This window comes from Amblyomma mixtum, chromosome 5, assembly GCF_055824585.1.
Source record: "Amblyomma mixtum isolate Tamu chromosome 5, ASM5582458v1, whole genome shotgun sequence".
NCBI classification, from domain to species: Eukaryota; Metazoa; Arthropoda; class Arachnida; order Ixodida; family Ixodidae; genus Amblyomma; species Amblyomma mixtum.
This window is the reverse complement of record NC_143016.1, coordinates 131,049,438-131,066,311: the sequence shown is the minus strand read 5'-3', so window position 1 is coordinate 131,066,311 and position 16,874 is coordinate 131,049,438. Positions and strand designations below refer to the sequence as shown.

The 16,874-nt window shown below is 47.1% G+C and overlaps 1 protein-coding gene across 4 annotated transcripts in view; it reads right to left on the bottom strand.

Moving 5' to 3' along the window:
* Positions 1 to 10,145: 10,145 nt before the first annotated feature.
* LOC149343723 (neural cell adhesion molecule 2-like) overlaps positions 10,146 to 16,874 on the bottom strand; it is a 362,989-nt gene continuing 356,260 nt past the window's right edge. For all 4 annotated transcript variants that reach the window (XM_089546036.1, XM_089546038.1, XM_089546039.1 and 1 more), the window contains 2 exons: positions 14,508 to 15,512; positions 10,146 to 10,811 (listed from right to left, as the gene is read on the bottom strand). In XM_089546036.1, coding sequence (XP_089402162.1) covers positions 15,361 to 15,512 — 152 coding nt within the window. In that variant the 3' untranslated portion in view covers positions 10,146 to 10,811; positions 14,508 to 15,360. The remainder of the gene's footprint in view (positions 10,812 to 14,507; positions 15,513 to 16,874) is intronic.

Here is a 16,874-nt window from a genome sequence, read left to right as displayed (position 1 = left end):
TGAAGCGACCAGCCATAGGGCTCTTTTCGTCTCAAGCGAAAACTGCGGCCAAGGGCCCGACTTTCTTGCGGTAGGGTTCTTACCCGTCAGTTTTTGTCGCTGGGCAGTGAAGACGACAGCAGCGTTTCACCTCTTCCAATCCTCACGACGTGAGCCTACCCTCCCAGCCACTCAAGCACTTCAGTAACGATATGATCTCTAGCGCCAAGAACAAGGAATGCCCCTCAGAACGAAAAGAAACCTCCAAGACTACGTTCATTTTTTGGGGTGAAGAACAGAGGAAACCTATATGAAAGCCTGTAGGAAAGCGCCCACTGCACAGAAAACATAGCTCAGGCAACCACAAGTGAAAAATTCCTGACAGCAGCCTTTGCCTCCTGCGAGTATTACGCTCACCGGGTCCACAGGACTTCGTATCAAGTGTTTTTACACCATCGACTCCTCAGAACTCAAGGGAAGTCTCGCCTTCTCACTCCTTGGCTGAAATTTTCTCCTAGGATGCGTAATTCAGTCGCCAGTTGTGCACCGTGGCTGCTCCCAAGCAATTGAGCATCGCAACGCTAAACGTCTTTACACTCCGTACTCGGCAAAAACGGGCCCGCGCAAATGTGCCGGCCGTTTGCGGGCAGTTGGCTTGGCATTGTCGCTATATAAGATTCCCAGAAAGTGATGAGAAGAAAAGGGCCTCCGGCCTTTTTTAGCGGGTTAGAATCTTTGCGTGCGACATATTACGGGTCTTTCCACAGATTATTTGCTACATTTGAAACAGCGCAGCTTCTATTCTCATCTTGCGTACCGTTTAAACACTGAAGGGGCGCATCATATGTGCCGACTTTTGGATGTACGGAAACTAACGCAATTCATCAACGTTCATGCTTTCAAATATCGGGCAAAATGAGTAACTCCCTTTGAAAATCATGATTCTCTTCTTGATTCTGAACGTCGTGCTCTTCCGATGGGAGAGCTTAACGCCCTGTGTAATCCTAACGATCACACTGGACCGAGCCAAAGGGGCAAGAAAAGTTCTGCAAGATTTTCCTCTATAACTGTGAACGCAGTGCACACTTGGCCGTCCGAGCCGACGTCGTGCTTCTGCGCTAATTTTTGAGGGAATTCGCACATGCGTGAAAAACCTATTTACATTTTTTTTTCATTTCTCTCTACCCGACGTATATTGTGTAGATTAAAAGAGGTTTCCTTCGCCGATTCCTGCACCGTTATTTTGTCGATCGCTGAATTCACACGTCTTAATTCCAGAGTATCAGAGAAGGCGTAAATTTACCTTTACAGTCTTGCTTCTCCAGAAGCGTGCATTTGCATGCAACTTGCGAGATGTTTAAGCAAGAAGCCTAGGGCAAAGCTATTGCAATCTGTTCAATAATGTCGTACTTTAAAAAGAAGAGAAGCAGTTACTTGAGAGCTTTTGTAACCTTCATGAGCTTGAATGTAAAATACCTGCCTCGTACAAAGAGGAACTCGCAGGGGGGAAGTAGCAGCTGCAACAGTTTGACACGGAACGTAACATGGCTGCCCGTGTTCTGTCTCGCCCTGATTGAACCTTGAACATTGAGGGATAAACTTGACAGGCTTGGCTTCCTGCGGTTGCAAAGCGCTTACCAGCGCTTTATTGCCAAGGTGCAGTGGTTACTTGCATGATATAAATTGTTGGAATTCGAGAAATACTACGCGTCACTTTCTACCGCTACCTTCCAGACCTCTATTGTTGAGGATGTCGAGGGTCATTCGTATTCTTTGGAAACCCGTTTCAGAGAGTCAGTGCTCGACAATATGTGGCTCATTAACCTCAGCAGAATTATCAGTTATCAATGGTCACTTGCCGCTTCCACACAAGCCTGGGCATGACGGCCTTTCAAGAAAATTTGGCAAAGGCTTCAAGCCCTTATTGAGCCCTGTGCTGCTTCAGTTTTCAGCGTTCCGCTCTCCATATTGGAGTTCTTCTTCTGTGGTTCACGGAAGATCAAATTTTATGGATACCGAACGGCACTCAGAAAGAAAAAACGAGAGAAAGAGAGAGAGAGAATATTAATGAGTGGAAAAGAGGAGAGGGACTATGTAGAGCACTACAGGTCGATTACGCTATCAAACATGGAGTATCAGATTTTCGCTAAAGTAGTGTCGAAACGGCTTCAGTTTGCAATGGCGACTGACACTGTACAGCAGGTTAGCAGGCCGTTCTATTGAAACCAGTCTTCATATGTCTTCATATGACCCGAATAATCTTACTGTTTTGAAAGACCTCTTACGATCAACTGACCATATTTGAAATCTACTTTGCAGAGGCCTTTTAATGTGTTTGTGACACTTTGCTCTTCAAGCTTTTAGAACATGCCAATGCTAGCTCAACTCTCTATAAAGTAAAAAGTCTGTGCTTCAATAAGTGCTGTGCCTGCTTATTTATTAGGAGCTGACTTTCACAGTCTGTGTCCATCCTGTCCTCCGTCAAACCAAGGTGCCCGTTATTTACATTTCTGTTTTGCAGAGTAGTGCAGTCTAAGGTTTTCGTGCTATCGGTAACGAGGCCCAACTACTAGCTTATGCAGAAGATAGAGGTTTTTTTTTTTTAGCGCAGTGAAGCCTGACACGGATGAAATTTTACGTTTAACTGAAAACTTGGTTCAGTTCATGATAAACCACTCGAAAACTTGGTGAGATTTAGTTGACGAACTGTACACCAGTAGAATTTGCCGGTGTCGCCTCAACGTGTGTTCTGCCAAAGTATAATTGTGTCCCATTAGGCACCTACAAGCATAGGGAGAAACTATTCGAAAGATTGAATATTGATTCTACATCACCGTTCTCAGAGATTTGTCTCATATGTTCTGTAAATAGTCAGCATGGCTAACACCAGTAGCACGTTCCTAGCAACAAAAGCGTACTATGTTTAGCAGATTATTTCCTGAGCTGGTGAACGAGCAGAAATCCATGTTTACACACGGCAGATCTTTTTCCTGCTCTATGTTATTCTGAAACGCTTCCCGACGGATACTTCTCTCGAACTTGCTGAACAATTTTTTGAATACTTTCGCGCACTGATGATATTCTTTAATTTTTGCGATTGTCCATATTTATGGGATGTATGCATGTGGTGTATTTTGATGTGCTCTTTCCCGGAGTGCAATTTTCGAATATTTTTTTTGTTTTCAGTGCAACGAAAACGACCCCAAAGACTTGATTTCAAAGTGTTTTCTTCCACCCATTACCCCTTTAAACACATTGGAATGCTGGGACACGATGTACTGGCATGGGGGAAAAAATTTTCACTTTTACCATGCATTTAGGTTGTCGTCTTCCAAAACCACCCGATTCCTTCGTGACGAAATTCTCTCTTCGTCCAATGGGAAATGACGTAATCAGGGCCACATGAACCCACTGAAACCATTCAAAGAGCACCATCAAATCTGAAGTTCTGGAGGGCTCCCAAAATTTGGCAGTTGGCAAAGAGCGCCATCAAATTTGAAACTCTGGAGGACCCCCAAAATGTGGCATGGGCCCACTGCGAAAATTGGCAGTGGGCTTACCCCCAACATTTGGGTGTAGTCGGGGGCCTACCCCCAAAATTTCGCAGTTAGCCCCAATCCCAAAATTTGTCCCTTGGCCACCGCCGATATTTTCGGATTGGCACACCTCAGAACTCTGAAGTAGGCCCACCTGGCATCTATTAAGTTGGCTACGTGGGCGAATTTGCATTCTTAGAGCGATAAGGTGCATGATGTTGAAAGGGCGCGAAAATATGGTTTCGACAGGTTTTGGCTGGAAGAGATGGCGTGATGAGAAAATGGCGGCAAAATCTTGATTAGAGGGGTTCATGGCGGGAACGATGCTATATGGGCGGTGGTGGTGGTGGTGGTGAAAACATTTATTAAGAAGGGACAGGAGGTATGTTTGGATCAGCCCGTAAGGGACCGATCCTTACAAGCACTAGGTGGAAGTTTTTTTTTATAGTATGGTAGCCCAGTGGCGGTGGCCGCCGCCCGGGCGCGCCCGACTAAGGCTTGTTGGGCCTGTAAGTCGTGGCAGCCGAACAGGGTCGCCTCCCAGTCCTCCCGGGTTGGGTTGGGGATGGGGGGAATAGCGGGGTTGCAGGGGCAGGCCCACACCATGTGATAGGTGTCAGAAGACACTGCACTACAGTGCGGGCAGCTGCCGCTAAAGGAGGGATCAAAATGTTTTAGTGCTGCCGGGCACAGAAATGCATTGGTCAGAAGATGGAGAAGGAGCCGCTCATCCGCCTTCTTCAGGCCTTTACATGGGCTAGGGTAAAGGCGACGACTATTTTGATAGTAGGTTGTAATATCTTTGAATGCATAGTCCGGATTAAAATCGGGTTCCTGATCGGGTGGGGAGGAGTGGCGGCAGGGCGCCGAGCGTCTGTCTGCCAGGAGCTCACGGATAAAGAGGCAGCATGTTGTAGTTTCTTTGAAGTGCTTCCCTCTGTTTGAATGTACATAAATAGTCATGGCAAGGGGTACAAAATTTAAGCGCATGAAAGAAATTAGATTTACAATGTAGGCGGTAAAACCGACAAACTATATGTTATCGCATTTCCTTCATTACAGAAATTCATAAAAGGACTGATTTTTTTAGATCCCTTTCGTGCCCGTTCCTAAACGCTGTTGTGAATAGCTCATACACACCGAACATTATTTTGCTATAAAAAAAATTAGGTGTTTAAGAGAAAGCTGAGGAAAGCTGAGAATGCAGCTCCATTCACATAAACAAAGGTTCATTCACTGCTTTCCTTTCCTATTTTTTGCCGAAAAAAAAATGAGCGTTAGCTTTTCGTTAGCAGAAGAGGAGAAATTCAGTGATATAAACGCCTGTCTCATATTTTTGATGACGTGTAAGAAGAAGAGCATTGTAAAAATGTGATAAAAATGCCGTGCAAGCCACGCAACCCGATAGCCATCTTATACATTACCTTCTACCTCGCCTTTGAAAATAATACTCATTTCACCAAAATGAAATATAACTGCGTAGAATATAAACTTCGGCGAGTACATCTTTGCCAACAAAGCACTGAGATCGCAATTAGATATGAAGCGCACAAATGCCAGTCTGCGATTATATTTTCAGCATCAACCAATAGCGGTTGGACCGGAATGCTGCCCAATTTAAAAAGACGCGCACAGAGCTCCCTCATGGTTTTTAGTGGAATCATTAAGTATTCCATATCCAGTGCTTTCTTCCATCCTTTAGCGTTAGATATTAGCCAGAACTATGAGGACAAGAAAAATGGATCCATAAAAATCGAACAAATAATTACGAGAATCCCTGAAGGGGAAAGAATACAAGCGCTGTTAATTATTCCTACTGATGACGACTCATAGCGATTTCGAAATGGTAAGTGGTCGAGCAAGTATTCACTTACCTGCATTTAAATATCCTGATCGTCTTATTTTCATCTTCGTGCTTCCACTCGGCTTGTTATATTTACTTTCTTTTACAGTAACTAAATCCCACATCTTCCACCCCTAAATAATATTTCAAATAATGGCAAGACATAACTCAGAACAGTTCTGTACGAACTATAAATGACAAACTGATAAAGCCTGATTGCACAGTAGAAGTAATGTCTCCGACGAATTTCAAAAGGAGAAACGCGGAGCGTCGTTGAGTTCGATGGAAGCCCAGCGATCCCCTGAGCCCGTTTCCTGCCAGCGCCCGGAGCACACCGACCCGTCCCCTTTTTGCGATGTTGCAATATCGCGTTCGGTGGCTCCGGCCCTCGCTCAAGCGCGCCGCCGAGCCCCGGTGGCGGGCTCCGTGCACAGCTAGAAAGGAAAGCCCCGCAATTTGTGGGCTACCGGCCGCCGATCGCTGGCGGTGCCGCTTCAAAGAACGCTACAGCTCTCATTTCTAAGCGCCATAAGCGGCGATAGACCTCTCACCAACCCGCTCCTTCGCCACGTGTCCTTCCCTCTCCCCCATTCGTTGTAAATTTTCTCTTGCACTTCTTGTTCTTTCACTTGTCGCCTTTCTTTCAGTGAACTATATTTTTGCCCACCTACCTAATATCGAGTTCTACGGCTTGTCATCTAACTGCCGAAACGGCGCTTGTGGTTGTTGCCTTTTCACGCCGGCGTTGTTTCCGCAGTGGCGGAAATGGCGGTGATAAGAGAAAAGCTGCGCTCGTTCTTGCCTCTTGGTCGATCGACCCGCCATCTAAAGGCGTCAGCGCTGTCTGGGCTTCAACAAAGGGCCGGCTTGCTTGCCTGCCGGTGTGGCCTTACGCTCGGGCCAACCTGCTATTAGTACGGCAGGCCTCGTCTCGGCGCGCAGGGCGCCGCAAATTTGTTCGCGTGTTGTCCGGCCAACGCCACGCACGAGCGACGCGATAGGGCTTAAACCCTTTGTTAGCCCTGTCGCAATCGTGTTACATGGTGTCCAAGGAGAAAGAGCTAGAGTGAGGCTGACTGGGCGGAGATAAGAGCGGCCATTTTCGCTGGTAGCTGCTCTAATTCTGTCCCTCTGAACATTTATAGACGTCGTCTGCATGTAAACAGAGCAGCAGATCGGTTGAGTTTCACTACGTTTCTTGTTTGCCTTTGTTTCTGGGACTCAGTAAAACTGCGTAGATAATGCACATAGTCAACGGCTTATTTTCAACAAGCCGTAACTACCCACGATTTACTTTTCGCGAACAGACAACTGGCAGCACACGAGTTGGCCTGCATTTTGAAGTCAATCCTTCCTAGCTGGCATAGATATCTGACAGCGAAAATCATCACGTCCGCTATTGTGCAGGATCACCCGTGCACTCCTGCATCCGTGTTCATCATGTCATTTCGCGCTTGTTTTGCGCACCATATTTCGCGAACTTACCTTTTTTTTTAAACCCTCGCTAGTCAGTGTATTACCAGAAATAAATTTCTCACTGTAACGCAACATGCAAATTGGTGCGCCCATGCAAAACACATTTCTATCCTGAGGTACCAACGGCCGGCTGTCTACTCTACTCTTTCTTCTGCTTTTGGTTCGTAGCATTCTGATCACAATTTTCGTATTTCACGGTTCTAAGGTGCTTCAATTTATAATCTATGGCACAAATGTGGCACATAACTTGGCAAACGATATCTCGCTGACATTTGTTGTGTGCTTCGACTGTCGCTGACGGTTTGCATGGTATTTAGGCATATTTGGGATCCCAGGTCCTCAACGTCATTACGTTTAGTGTGCCATTCACATTCGTGTTTTTTGTACAAGAAAGGATGGGCAACCAATTGTTTCCCTCGTTGCGGCCCCTGAAAAGGAAAGCGCAAATTAGACGACCACAAAAAGGGGAGGAAGACGACGACACGGGCGCTTGTGTCGTCGTCTTCCTCCCCTTTTTGTGGTCGTCTGGTTTGCGCTTCCCTTTTCAGATGAGGAACGTACAACTCACCCAACTCGCCATTTTGTTTCGTTGCAGTTCATCGCTTCATTTTTACAGAATATACATCTCAAGAACATCATCTTTGTGAACGACACCATCTTGGGTGCCCGCCCATTGTTGGCATCAAATGCTACAGTTAGGATTCTAGTGAGCCGGAATATGGCATTCTCTCATAACGCGTTTGTCACGTCGGTGGCCTCAAACAGACCTGCGGCTGACTTTTCCATTTCCTGGCACATTGGCCGGCAGCGACGCCTTATTCCAGTTCATGACCATTTACAGGAAAATCCATAACGATCTGGTGCATCCGGTTTAGCTGATGCTACAGGACCTACCAAAGAGCACGCACAATTCTGGCAGTCCCCAGCGAGATTGGCGCGGCCACATATCATAACAGATCTCTTTCCATAAAGCCAAGAAATTCGTCTGTCCCTCTTCCAGAGAAGCCTCTCAAAGTCCTTGTACGACTCATCATCTTTAATGTCCTAGAATCAATGCTTCTTGACCGCCTTGACTGCAATGAAGCGACACTCCTCACACATGCTGAGTATGGGAAGTTGAAGATGCCAGTCGATAATGAACACACGTAATTAAATTTCACAGTGAACCATCCTTTTTTAGATGATACTAACCATCTTTCGCACTTTTTCTGCCCGGGGATTTTCTTCCTTCGTAAATGACCCTGTCGTCACTTCCACCGATGTCTTAGCAAGCAACCCTGTGGCCATCGACTTCATCTGAGCACCACCGCCTTTACTAACCTTCTTCCACTTCAGCCCTGTGACCCTTGGAAGATATCGTGGCAACGGCAGCCTATGTAGCCACGTAAATCGTTCATTTATCTTTGTTTTGGTAAGGGATCGTATTCATATTTATCAAAGTTGCCGTTTCATCGTCTCTATCACTTTCTCTATGGCTCCGATTTGTTGCCGTGCAGGATGAAACGGACAACACTCCCGGTACCGCATGTGATATGCTGCCGATATGGCACCATTGCATGCATCACAGCGTACGTGCAGTTGGTCACAAAAGTCTCTGGGCCGCATGCGTCGTAAAGAAAGTCAACAATTCTATTAATAGCCGTTGTCTGGAGAGGACAGTTGAGAAGATGAACGAGCTGGAGTTTGACTTTCGTCTCCGCAAATGTGGTCGCCAGCAGGCTGCTAACAAAAAAGCTATCGGTTCCGTTTACGGAGCACGAGCTCCAGAGACTTTTCTCTCCGGCTGTAGTTATATCTCCTTCTGCGTTTACTCTAACCTGTTTTTTTTTTATGTGCGCTCAACCTCTTCTCCTCTATCTCTAATTCACTGTTACGATTGCATGACGCAACTACATGGTCGGCTCTTTCTGCGGGGTTGCGTTTCACGAACTGTCGGCTTCCAGAAGTACTGCTAGTTTCGGCAGAACTGCCGGGCCTGTACTGAAGGGTGTTGCTGCGAGGCAACTTTTTCTTTGCATTTCGGTACCTATCTCTGTTTGCTGTCCAGTTTCTTCTGACCCAGTCTTCCGTTCCCAGCAAGGCGGAGGAAAAGCTGCATTGGGAGCATCCTCTGCTTTCGACCATAAGGCGCATTGCTACAGCTGCTCCGCACCACGGTCACTGCCATTACCTTACCTACAATATGAGAAAATGATGTTAAATTATAGCTTTAACCCTTGTTAATATTTTCAGCTCAAGTTATCATGCTACCGTTGCTCAACACGAGGATCTCTGAAATCGCCTTTCACAACACATGAAAGGACGGTAAATGACTACTTCGACAACAGTCTCTAGTTAGGCTATTTGGTGATGGGAGCAAACGATGGCAAACACAGCTTGTGTGTTGCCTCTTCTTGGTCTTCTTTCAACGCGCTGTTTTTTCAGTATGTACCACAACTGACTGGAGACTGAACGTTCAGCTAAAGCAAGTTTCCGTCACCCTGTTTGCTTGCGCCACGACTCCTTTCATCCGTCCACAGTGTACAAGGATCCGTTGTTAGGCAAAATGATACCCTTAGATGCTCCATCCGGTGGTCAGGAACTGTATTTAGGAGGCACCACGTGATCAGATTTTACTTCCATACCTCAGGAGGGTTAGGTGCATAAGGATTCTTTGAGAGCAGAGAACTTCAGTTCGTTGTCTTTTAACAGGGAATACATTTTTCGGCCAATATACAAGATAGAACAGCGAGGGTATACACAAGACCTACGCTAGTCCTTGTGTGCAATCGTGAGCGCTATGGAAGAGAACCAACGTTTTGCACAAAATTCAGAATTCCCTGATTATCCAGAATGCGTGACAATGACTTTAGCATATTTACGCCAATCAGAAAATGATAAAGTGATGAACACTGTGCATGTCACATTTAATTATAGAGAAATTAATAAACGAATAAACAAACTTTCTTCCTTTTCCACACTGCTCACGACTGTACTTCCTTTGTGTGCTTCCGTGTACTTCAGTGAATACTGTGCAAGCTTTGGTTTTTGCGGCAGCCAAAGTAATGGAAAAACAAAAACAGCAAGCGCACTCACTCTTCTCTTCGTCAGAGACCGGCATTTTATGAAATTTGCAAAAGCAAAAAATCTCTTTCATTGAAGTCTGCGCTCAACATGTGTCCCGCTTCACTGTATCTAGTTCAAGCTTACAGTCAGAAATGAAAGCATCTGGTTTCCAGTCGGCGACAAACCAGCCCTTGTGAGAAGAAATCGAGAGGCACTGTGTGATTGCAATCAAGTTAAACTTCGTTTTATTGTCAACGTTCTCAAAAACAAAAGAAATAAAACCAGCATCAAACACACAAATGTATGGCACATTTCGCGTAGAAAGGTAATATAGATTACACATGCGCGTCTGTGACAAAGAACCAATGATCCGAGCGCGCAACCAGGCTTCATATACATCTTCTGTACGTCCGCGCGGCGTACTCGTCTCGGCCTCTTCGCGCTCTCCTCGGCGGGGGAGTTGGTGCCAGCCCTTGCAAACAATCTAAAGAGAAGGGCGCTCAAGTAACGATAAGAATAATGTGATGATGACAACCATGCCATTATCATCGGTATAACGTCAAATGTCAACGCACTCACTGTCTGTACACGGGAGACGCGAATGGGATCGGGGCAGTTATGAGGACAGAGCTGAGATAGCGAAGATAGACTGAGAGAGAAGATCAGTACAGGGTCTCAAGTGTGGGAGTGGAGAACGGGGGGGGGGGGGGAGTATCCGACGCGGGGCATAGAAAAATAACATCTCCAGGATAGTCTTGAAATTTACAAGATCAACGAAGCGATACGCGCGAGCCGCTAACACTTGTTGATCGCCACTTGACGAAATCGACCCAGCTGATGCTGCTTCACTGCCCGTTATTTCTTCGCTTGCTTCATTCCTTTGACTTCTTGGGATCGCACTCAGCTGACGCTTTTCCGGTCGCGCTTGAGAACTGCAAAAAAAGGAGAACGAAAATAATTAAGAAACCATAACGGTGTCACGCTGTCTGTACAGTGTACTACCAGCACTTTTCAAAGTGCAAAGGGGTGATTTAAAGAACAACACATTTCAAACAATTTTTATTGTTGTCCTCAGTAGGAGATGAGCTCCAAACTGTGTTTTTTTAAGGCACTAAGCGCAACTGTAAAGCTTGCGGGAAGAATTACATTTGCTGCGCCGTTGAATGAACTCGAAAAGAGGAAGTACAGCTCATTCGATAGGGCGTTATACAACATTATAATGACTTTGCTTAAAGAAAAATCTGTAGCGTGAGACCTTTTTTTGAAAAATAGACTTTCCCGTGTGCGCTGTCCACAGGCATTTGCCAGCAAGTGTTTTCTCTGCTGCTCACTCTGTTGGACTAACTACTTACTGATTTGTAGCCTTTTAAGTGTCATTGGATTGGTAACTGTCATCCCTAGAGACACAAATCTAGGGTTGGTAATTACGGGGAAATAACATGTCTACATAAGCACTATGTAGACATGTTATTATGTAGGCATGTCTACATAAGCCAGGAATCTAAACGATTTCCATTGTGAGCCATACTCACGTCCCTGCAAACTGCTGTCAACGCCTGCTGTCAACGCCTGCGCATTGTAAATCCCACCCCTTATGTAACACCCATCTGGGGTCTTTAATGAAAAATAAAGTGACCTCAGAGGCTTGCTACTCCTTATGTCATAGCCACCGCAAAATTAGGCAGGCTGAACCATAATTTCATTACCTTTTTTGCTCGGAGCAGAAATAACAGCGATCGTACCATGGAATTCAAAGCTGTTAATGAGAAAAAAGAGGAAAAACTGTGCAGCCAGAAATCCACCTGAAGAGTGAGTTTGCTTCATCCTGCTTACTAGCATCAGAACTATTGCGCAGGCAATTTTCTTAGTTGCATCCTCCAACAAACGCAACCTTCAAATGCGTAGTTACTAACATTGGTAGCACTGTTCTGTCTCATTGCCGCATATTTTCAGCGGCAATGCTGCCACACAGTGCCCAACCACTGTGCGGCAGCAATAACATCATTTTTTTTTACGCACATAAGATGAAATAAAAATTTTAATCGTATGAAATTTACTGCTTGCAAATAAAGATATCCGCCGTAGCATGACCTTGTACATAGCCGTTTCGTATCTCAGCTTTCTGCCGTTCAACTATGACGGGCATATGAAATCGAATTAGAAAACGTTTTAAAGAAAGCAGGAGTCAAAACTAAGCAATTCTTATTTAAGATATCCTGATTTCATTGTGGCGAACCATTAAGCACAATAATGGTATTCATGCCATACACACCGGATCTAGTCACCTCAACGAAGGCTTATTTCAAGCATCGGTTCATAGATACCGAATTTATTCCCGTATTGGTGGATCTGTTCTTTTTGTGCCTTTTTGTCTCTTTATCCGAACTAAGGGGGCGCCCTGTAAGCGAATGAAAACAAGGCGAAGCGCCGTCCCGGCTGAAAACTAGAACAAATAAGGCGGAATGACGCCACCAGCACCACTGCGGGACGTCGCGCGTTCTGGTGACCTTAAGGTACTCGCAACCAACGGCAGCTGCCGCCATCGGTAGAGCATAAAACCTGCACGCGTCCCTTCTCAAGAGTGCCCCGCAAAAGGCCGATATGAATATAAGACACTCACAGTGCCAATCGCGCACTTAAGCTCCATCGTGCCAAACGACTTGTAGCCTATCTCGTCGCTAAAAGCAGGTGGAAGCATGAACCGCATAGCAGGACAGACTTCGAACCTTCTAGGAGGGTTGTCTCCCTGAGCGGCTAGTTTCCACACGGACGCGCTTCCTTCCGCTGGTTCGACGCGTTGAGCGACAGCGATGCTCAGGCAGTAGTCGAGCCGTAGCTTTCCTTCGAACAATCACAACAAGGGATCAAGCGCCCCAACAATTAAGCAGTGTTAACCACTCTCTTTTTATGACCTTGCCGCATCTGTTTTTTGTTTAGCCCTAAACTGACGAACACGCAAACGCAACATTGAGAGTGCGAGCGTGTTGTGGAGCGGAACTTGCAGTAACCATCAGGATGCAGTTTTAGGATAGGGAGACCCTAACAATTAAGTAGATAGGAAATAGTGGGATGCCCAGCGCGCATGTGCACAGCAGTAATTCCCCTCGTGTTATTTTCCGGCGCATGCGCACTGGCGCTTCGCTATTCCCCTCTTCCTCCAATCGATAGGGTCCTCCTATCCTAGACCTCCTTACTACTACGCGCTGCAGCCGCTAACAAGGCCTCCACCGCCATTAGAGAGCCATAGAAGGCTTGCAAGACGCACCGGTCACTTCAGTGTGCGCTCAGCTCGAATTCATTCAGACGAGAATTTTATAAATGTTTGGCCTCAGGTTCAGCGTCAGGTTCGGTGTCATGTTCGGCTTAATTTTCAGCCTCAGTTTTGCCGCGGTTCCGGACGACAGCAGTCTTAATCTGGCACGAATGGCAGCTAAAGCAATGTTGCTTCCAACTTTTTTATGCGAAGCATATTAACGTAGGTTTCGGGCCTTTGCGCGACGCCCGGCGGTGGCCACCATTGACCTTCAAGTGACCTTCAAGTAGGTCACGTGACATGACGTCACGTGATGACGTCACACCGGCTGCAGATGGGGCCTCATATCGCGCCGTCGGTCGCCTCCCGGCGGTGGCCACCATTGACCTTGAAGTGAGATCACATGATGTGACGTCACGTGATGACGTCACACCGGCTGCAGATGGGGCCTCATATCGCGCCGTCGGACGTCGCCCGGCGGAGGCCTCCACGCTTCGGTTCGCGCCGTCGCGCGCGACGCGGCGGCGGCGCCACCATCGCTGCATCACGTGATATGTGACGTCACGCCAGGGATGAGGCAGCGCGCGCCCGCCGTCGCGTCAGTCTCCGTGCCCGCAACCGCGCCAGCGTCTTTGCGCCGGGCGTGTATGCGGTCAAGATGCCTCCAAACGCTAAGGACATGCTTCGCATCCACTGGGCTTAACCTTGATAAGCCTCCAATTTTTTAGTCGCTTACCGCGTGGCGAGTCTAGTCTCCGGAATGCGGGTGACCATTGTCGGCAGCACTTAAGTTAGCCGTCATCTAAGCGGGAAAAAGTCGGAATACGGAACAATGCGTCAGATATTGAGGAAAGCAGCCAGAGCGGCTTTCTGGTGATGAGTTTCTCACGGTGCCAGCCTTGAAGCGGCATATGGCAGTATGTTTTGTCGGTCTCCTTAATTCCACCTTGGCGCCCAGGAGCTTCCTCTGGGCAGCCAACACAACATTCCAACTGTCTTTTTTTTTCTTTTTTGGGGTTTTCGAGGTTACGGCTCGACGTGTGAAACTTATCTACTGATAAGCGAGCAAATACAGAGCTTTAACCATAGAGGCCAATATGACACCTAGATATGAAGGAAAGGAAAATCTAGTTTATCAGGCGGTGCTTCTGGTTCATACAGAAACATGCCTAAATTCGCATAGAATACTGTCCCTACTAGAAGATCACGCACTTCGTTGTTACACTCATAGAGCGTAAGAAGCAAGCATATTTAAAACAAGGCGAATGTCTTCCCTGAAAATTGCTACTGTTACACAGCATGCAGGTACAAAGGAAATAGATTACCATGCAAGGAAAAAATCAAAAAGGGGCTAAAGTGTAAATGGTCAACTCACATTGTAAAGCAGGCGGCAGTTGTAGAGATGTATTTCTTCTTCCTCCTCTTCCGTTGAGCCTGAGATCACGACGGCGAGTTCAACGCCGCAAGTCACCGTGAGTTGAGTTTTGAGTGTCTTTCATGCACTCTTCACATATCTACAGCATTATGTTGTCAACTGTTCCGAGGCGGCACTTGAGCGTCTCTGAGCTTCTGACCACTGAGAAACAAGAAAGTTCTTTCTGACGACAGTACTCTGCATGCGCCCATATTTGGCGCAACACGCACACAGTCACGCACACGGACACGCCACAACACTTTCCCAGCAGCTGTGCGTCCCTCGCAGAGACCGTGCCTCACTGGCAGGTGCCGATTAAACGCTTGTCCACTACGTTAACTCCGTAATACAGCATCTCCTGATGAAGACCCACGTCAGCACGAAGCAAGTCCTGATGAAGATCCGCGTCAACACGCGCGCTCGGCTGACGTTAAGAGAAAACACACGCGGCCACACTCACTGAAAATGAACCAGACATCACTTCACACCGCATGATGTTCATGTACACCCTCTCTTCATCGCTATCACAGCACTCCGACAAAAGGCAAAGTTAACGAAGAAAAAACGACGAAAGTAAATAAAAACGTTGTTCGGCATGCGACCCGACCAGCCGAGCTCGGGGAGGCGGGGTCTTTGGCTCCTCTTCCTCCTCCAGGTGACAGACGATTTTATTACTCCGCTCGTGGACTAATCAAACGGGCGTCCACAAAAATGATAGCCAGGCGGGAGGTCGCCTTCGCTGGAGCCCTGACGCTGTGATAGAGGGTGGGAATAGTTGCAGACACTAGCGCCCCTGGCGGTGTCGGGCGGCGGCTCATAGGCCGGTGCTCTTCTTAACGATCCACACCTGGTTGTCCTCCTTGGGGTAGATGGAGGATATCTGGAGCTGGGTGGCCTCCTGCGGACTGGCAGCCGTAGTGGATGGGCAGGCGTCTTCGTCCGTGGCGTCCTTCTTAGCCTCACGACCTGCAAGAGCGATGCACCCTATCCATGTTGTTTTTCAAGGCAACGACGAAAGCCATTTCAAGCGGTATGATGCCTTGTGACAAAATTGCTCTCTTTTCAGAAATTCTGACTTTACTTAGTGAGTGAAGATAAGCCCACCGAACACGCAGCCCGTCAGTGCCCGGCTGTCGTTCAAATTCCCCCCCCCCCCCCCCCCCCCCCCCGCCTCATACTCTATGTATCAGCTTGGAGGCAGCACACCTGTATGACATCTCTCAGCCTTACATTGGTTTTTTTTTCTAGCAACGATGTGGAAACATTCGACGGAATATGTTTATCTCACAATAAGTCGAAAGACATAAGCGAGAACTCACAATGTGCAGATGGCAAGAAAATGTTATGCTACTGCCCCAGAAACTAATTTACATTGTAAGTCGAGGAACTGGCAAACCGGATATGGCTGAAAAATAGGGCAGAAATTTTGCTCAGGATACTTCACTTGCTTTTTGTACGACTCTGCAAAGTTTTCGCCACTGTTTTAAGTAATAAGCGCTAAGGAGCCGCCCGTGGACGCGTAGTTAATGAAGCTTTTCGTCTGGGTCTTATCAAGGCTGTTTCTTGCCACTTCTGTCATTGCAAACATGATCCCTAGAGGAATTTTTATTCTTTCGTGCTCCATTTGAACGCAAAAAGCGTGCCACAAAACTTCTGTCCTATAAAAAAATAACAAATTTGCCTTAATTAAGAATGAATGTAAATACCTAGCCATCGTTTTACCTAATTAAGATAACCGCCTTAAGTGCACCAGGTTAGGTAAGAGGCAGCAAAGCGCCAAGCTCACTCTACGTGGTGTTCATTCTCATGCCTGCAAGCGAACTTTTACTCTCCTGCGTGTGGCCAGTGTGGTTGTGACGAGACGATCAGCCACCTCCTCTGTGACTGCCCTCGTTTTGAGCGAGAGCGCGGTTGCCTAGTTGCTTCTCTGCTCCGCTTGGACTCGCGTCCTTTAACAGAGTCTAACGTTCTGGGGCCTTGGACGCAACCTTCCAGACAACGGAAAGCGGTGAAAGCGCTCCTGAATTTCCTAAGGGACTCGGGGTTGCATTCCCGCCTATAATCTAAGTTTTCTGCGCGCGCCCTCTGTCCCTGTGACATAGTGGTCGATGGACACTTGACAGACTCATTTCTTTGCCGCTCTTTTTCCTTTTGTCCCCTTTGTTCCCCTCCCCAAGTGTAGGGTAGCCAACTGGGCATCGCCTGGTTAACCTCCCTGCCTTTCCGTCCTTTTCTCTCTCTCTCTCTTATCTCCTTTTATGTGGCCGGCATCTACTTTTTGGCGAGGAGGTGTCTGTAGCAGCGCTTCCCGCACGGAGCTTAAGTCAG